The 5,325-nt window shown below is 35.3% G+C and overlaps 1 protein-coding gene across 5 annotated transcripts in view; it reads left to right on the forward strand.

Moving 5' to 3' along the window:
• Positions 1-365: 365 nt before the first annotated feature.
• LOC111460134 (cyclin-T1-3-like) overlaps positions 366-5,325 on the forward strand; it is an 8,375-nt gene continuing 3,415 nt past the window's right edge. Inside the window, exons 1-7 of one of the 5 annotated variants that reach the window (XR_002713378.1) lie at positions 366-562; positions 1,464-2,025; positions 2,164-2,245; positions 2,766-2,900; positions 3,287-3,462; positions 3,623-3,810; positions 3,913-4,736. Coding sequence is in view for 4 of the 5 variants with exons in the window: in XM_023103249.1 (XP_022959017.1) it covers positions 1,469-2,025; positions 2,164-2,245; positions 2,766-2,900; positions 3,287-3,462; positions 3,913-3,997 (1,035 nt within the window). In the remaining variant the exon portion in view is untranslated. Of the gene's footprint in view, positions 563-1,463; positions 2,026-2,163; positions 2,246-2,765; positions 2,901-3,286; positions 3,463-3,622; positions 4,737-5,325 lie in introns of those variants that run through there. The other 4 variants (XM_023103250.1, XM_023103249.1, XM_023103247.1 and 1 more) reach the window with 4 other exon arrangements.

A 5,325-nucleotide genomic window follows, 5' to 3' on the forward strand; every position in this document is an offset into this window, starting at 1 on the left:
GTTTGCATTCTCATCGAGTTCAAAAATATAATTTTAATGTATATGGTTAAAAATTAATCATAAAATCAATGATAAATAAAATGAAAATTTCCAAATATGAATTGATTTGTTAATTTAAATAAGTTGAATTTTTTTTTAAAATCCAAAATTCCATTTATGTAATTTAAAATGTAATTTTGAAGATGGGCTTTTATAGTTTATTGGCCCAATTTGTCAACCGAGCCTGGCCCAGCCCATTTTGTAGACGCTCCATTTTAGGGTTGGGTGGAAATGTGGACCTCACCGTCACGGCATCACAGAAAAATAATAATTATTATATAAAGAAAGGAAAAAAGAAAAAAGAAAAATAAAAAATAAAAAGACGCCTCTCATTACCCACCAAGAATATTTGGATTAAATTGAAACAGCTTCCGATTCCCTCACAATTCTGAACTCATTTTCTTCGTTGCTTCATATTCCTCTTTCCTGTTCTTCAATTTTCTCATCTCTCCTTCTTCCTTCTCCTAATCGCTACTGCAACAGGATCACGGATAAGTTTCCAGGATTCCTCTCATCTGTTTCGGTAAAAAAATTGATGTTAATTTTGTTTTTGTTATTGTTGTTGATGATTTTCCCCCCTTGATTTCTTGATATTTGGCCTGGATTTGATTGTGGGTTTACGGGAGCTTGTTGATGATAGGTTTCGCGGTATTATGTGATATATGATCTGCTTTCTTCCTGGATTTTATGATTTAGACAAGATCTTGTTCCAATATGTGACGCTTGTATCCTGTAAATTGTCAGATACATGCATATGTATGTTCCTATCACTCAATTTTGTGTGAGCAAAGTTTCGTCGTCAATTGACGTAACTTGGGACCTTCATGCTCACCAAAATATGTATTTGATAGGGGACTCTTAGCAGGCAAGGTGGAGCGAAGAAGGAAGGAGGAGGGGGTTGCCCCATCTAAGTTCGTCTTAGGCTTTTCTACTTTGCTCCCTGAATTTTGAAAATTGAGAGATTATATGTAAAAGAGGAAATTGATTGTAAAATTTTGCTCCACCCTAAGAAAATTTATGGCTCTACACGTGCAGGGAATTTTTTTTTTTTTTTTTTTGAAGAAATTTTTATGTCATTGTCGCACTTTTGTAAACTTCAGAAAAATGAGTAGACTGTAGTGCAATGAACTTGTTAACTAGAGCGGCTGTTATTAAAAGAAAGAACAGAATTTTTGAATGGTGATGCTCAGTTGTTATGTAACTTTTATCGATAAAAACAGCTTGAATTCTTGAGTTCTCCTCTCTATTTCATCTATAGTAGCCTATTGTTCTGTCCAAAATCACAATGAAATAATTGATATGTGCAACTCTGATTAGTTGTCAAATTTCAACGATTTTGGTTAGGGTGTTTTCTGTAAAATGTTATATTCTTACGTACCTTTTTTTTTTGTTCCTGCCTTGGGGTGGGCTGTTATTTTGCTCAGGAAGAATGTCTCGTGTTCGGAATTTCAGCTCTCATGGAGGAATGGCTAATGATGATTACTGGATCACCATGAATCGATATGATGTCAGAAACCCCCATCAGATGACAAGTAGGAGCAATTATTATGATTATGGCTATAGCAACCATTTTGAATTCTCAGGACAGTATAAAGAGCCGGTTGATAGGTCTATTTATGCGAGGCCTGATATCTCAAACTACATCAGGCCTCATAACTCTCAGTCCTTTAAAAGGAGGAAGTTTTCTGCTTCACGTTGGGAGGATAGTGGGAGGTACCATTGGCAGGCACGGACATATGATCATGGACCTTCAATCTATAGCAATTTGGTCCATCCTCCTCCAAGATCCAACAATGATGTCTCTACATCTGCCAGCTGTAAAAGAGATCGCTCAATAATGGAAGATGATGAGCCTTCTTTCATGTCCAGGGATGAGATTGAGAGATGTTCACCTTCAAGAAAAGATGGTATTGACACGCTACGTGAAACACATCTGCGGTACACATATTGTGCCTTCCTTCAGAGTCTTGGTTTGCACCTTGAGTTGTAAGTAATCTAAATCTCTGATAATTACTTAGTTCAGGGAATGCACTTATTTATTATTTTACCAGTAAAATTATATTTGAGGTTTCCTCCCATTTATGGGCCTTGTGGATTGTTAACACTAGTCATTGTTTCTTGCAGACCCCAGACTACCATTGGCACTGCAATGGTTCTATGCCATCGGTTTTTTGTTCGAAGATCACATGCTTGTCATGATAGATTTGTAAGTTCTTTTGTGTAAAGGCTTGCGAGTGTCTAGAAGAGTAACGTGAAATATAGTTAACTTCTAGATTCTATGTTGGTTTTGTGTAAAGTCTTGCCAGTGTCTAGAAGAGTAATGTTTACATTCATTACTCTTGAAATATAATTAACTTTTAGATTCTATGTTTGATGCAGATTAAACTTGTAAATCTATGGATCGATATCTCTGTTAATGAAATTCCTTTGGAGAGAGTAGTTCTTTATGCTGCCTACATTTGTTGCTGTAGTCAATGATAGATTTGAGAAATTTTCTACTATTTTCTCCTCTTCTCATTCATTCTCTTCTGTTTTTCTATATCCCTATGTGGAACAGAAGTGCTTATTTGATGATCTTTGTCTTTTGTCATCCAATTTTAGCAGAAATCATAGAGTATACCTATCTAGTGTTCATGTTGATTGTATCAACTTATTATGCACCCTTGTTGCATGAGGTAATTATTTTGCATTAAATGGTTCATTTTGTTTACACACCACTGTTTCAGTTGATTGCCACTTCTGCACTCTTCCTTGCTGCAAAATCCGAGGAGACACCACGACCTTTGAACAATGTCTTGCGAGCTTCATCTGAAATTCTGCACAAACAGGATTTTAATCTCTTATCTTACAAGCTTCCTGTTGTGAGCATCCTCCGAACTTTTCATTGTCTATTATATTTTCTTGCTTACCCTGCACGTAGCTTGTTCTTTGTGAAGTTTTTTTTTTTTTTTTTACAAAGATATGCTAGAATACAATCACATGATTTCTGAGAATAAAAAACCTTCATTTCCTCTTTTTCACCAATGTCCATATGTTTTTGTTCATCCGATTGGGTTTCAATATGACAAGTGGTAGGACTATAATAATAGTCCTGATAAATCGTTAAGAGTGGGATAATCACTAAACTATAGTTCTATCAAAATCACTATACTGTTGCTTAGATACTAATCAATTTTGTTCATGGTTCTTTTTTCTTTGCAAATTATAAATACTATTGTAATGACATCTTAGTATGCATCTTGAACAGGATTGGTTTGAACAATATCGTGAAAGAGTAACAGAAGCTGAGCAATTGATACTGACTACTCTAAACTTTGAACTCAACGTTCAACATCCCTATGCTCCTCTTATGTCTGTTCTTAATAAGATAGGTCTTTCACAGTCCATGTTGGTGAATCTTGCACTGAACTTGATCAGTGAAGGGTAAGTTCATCACTTTATTTATTCCACCTGTCCATTTGATTTTAAGAAAATTTACAGGCAATATGTTTGTACCTGCAAGATAGAGATCTTGCAATTTATTGCTTCTCTGCAATTATTTTGTCCTTGCAACTGCTTACAGTAATCTTTCTGGATTGTCTAGTCTATTTAGCAAGCATGTCCTTGCAATTGTGAAAAGTAGGTCAATGATGTAACATTAAGAATTAGATTTGGGATATGTGGGTGCAAGAACCTCAATGGAATGACAAATTTCTTGAATTTTGGCGTTCATTGTGGCACAAAAGAGGATGATGCACTGGTGATCTTCTTTCCCCTCTAGGGATCAAAATGGTGTGTTACTTGTGTCAATTATTTTTTTGTTAGAACAAGCTACACTTACACATTTATCCTACTGTGGATTATTGATTCTTCTGGCGTGCATATAATTTGCAGGATCTATGCTAGCATGCTCGCCTATTTGATATACTTATCTGGCGGATTGATATGCTGTTCTTCGAAACTTATGTTTTACAAGTGAAGTAAATTTAACCATGAATAAACCCCATCGACTTGGTACTTGGTGCTAATGATTGCCAATGAGCCTGCTGGATCACTTTCTATCCTTTCTTAACAAGAATATATAGTTTTCCTCCTCTCCCTGGAGCGTGCTCTCTAGGCCGCCATTAATTTGCCTATACCTTGAAAGAAATGGAGTCATTTCCTTATGAACTTTTTGACTCAGAAAGGCCTTTGTGTGGAATTGAATCTGCTATCCATTACCTTTATAACCTAGAGAACCGCTGCCAATGATTTTGGCTTTGTTCTTATTTCCCAATGACGGATGGTCAAGTGAGTCTGGTAGAGAATTTTTTCTGATCAACCTCTTTGGATGAACATCTATCTAGCACAGAATAAGTCACAATATGGATTTAGATCTATTATAAAAAAAAAAATTTGGTCTTTCTTTTCAAGATTCAAGTGGTCCATATGACTCAAAAATCATGTCTAGTCACCAGGTTCTTGATGTTCTATTAGCATGCATACAAGTAAGCAGCCTTTCAGTTGAAAACTTAAATTTGGGCCTACGTATGTTTGTAAGTTGTTTATTTTTCTGATTGCTGTCTATGCTTGGTGAATTATCATTTGGTATTTTCTGTTAATCATTTTGAGTCGGGGAGGGTGGAACTTAAAATGTGGCGTTACTATAACTGGTTCAGGATGGGCTGATTCAGAACAGGGATATGGGTTATCTTGATAGGCACGGAATGTAAATTGTGGAAGATCATCAAAAAATTAAAATAAAATGATTTTGGGTCTCCCCCTCCCACGGAGAGAACATAAAATGCATGCATTCTTATATAGGCGGCCAGCAGGTTCTTTTCCATTACTTTGTATGCCTCATTTTCCCTTTTATCCCATCCTTGATTGACAGATATATAACTGAAACCTTTTGAACTTTATTTTTTTGAAGATGATGTTTTTTTTCTGTCGTTTGTGTTTTGTTTCCATCACAGTGAAACCTTAAGTTTTGTTGTTTCACACAAATGATGTAATACAATTATCTTGGGATGGTTTGCTTTTGAAATTTATTTGCTGATCTGTAAAATTTTTATGGGTTTTTTTCTTCTTTTTTTTTTCTCCCTCTTCTCGTAGGAGTTCCATTCATTGCACTTTCACATCTTCTTTTTTGGTGTAATCTTGCTCCTTCTGCTTTCGGTCATTCATCTTTTAAAATCATGTAAATATCTACCTCTCTTAGCAATTTTGGAATGTTTAAGAAACCATGGTTTTTTAAACTCTGTTAACAATCATCATGTTGATGGACTTTCAACTTATCTGTCTTCTTCTTTTTTTTTTTTTTTTTTT

The sequence above is a fragment of the Cucurbita moschata genome, unplaced genomic scaffold (genome assembly GCF_002738365.1).
Source record: "Cucurbita moschata cultivar Rifu unplaced genomic scaffold, Cmos_1.0 Cmo_Scf00023, whole genome shotgun sequence".
NCBI lineage: Eukaryota > Viridiplantae > Streptophyta > Magnoliopsida > Cucurbitales > Cucurbitaceae > Cucurbita > Cucurbita moschata.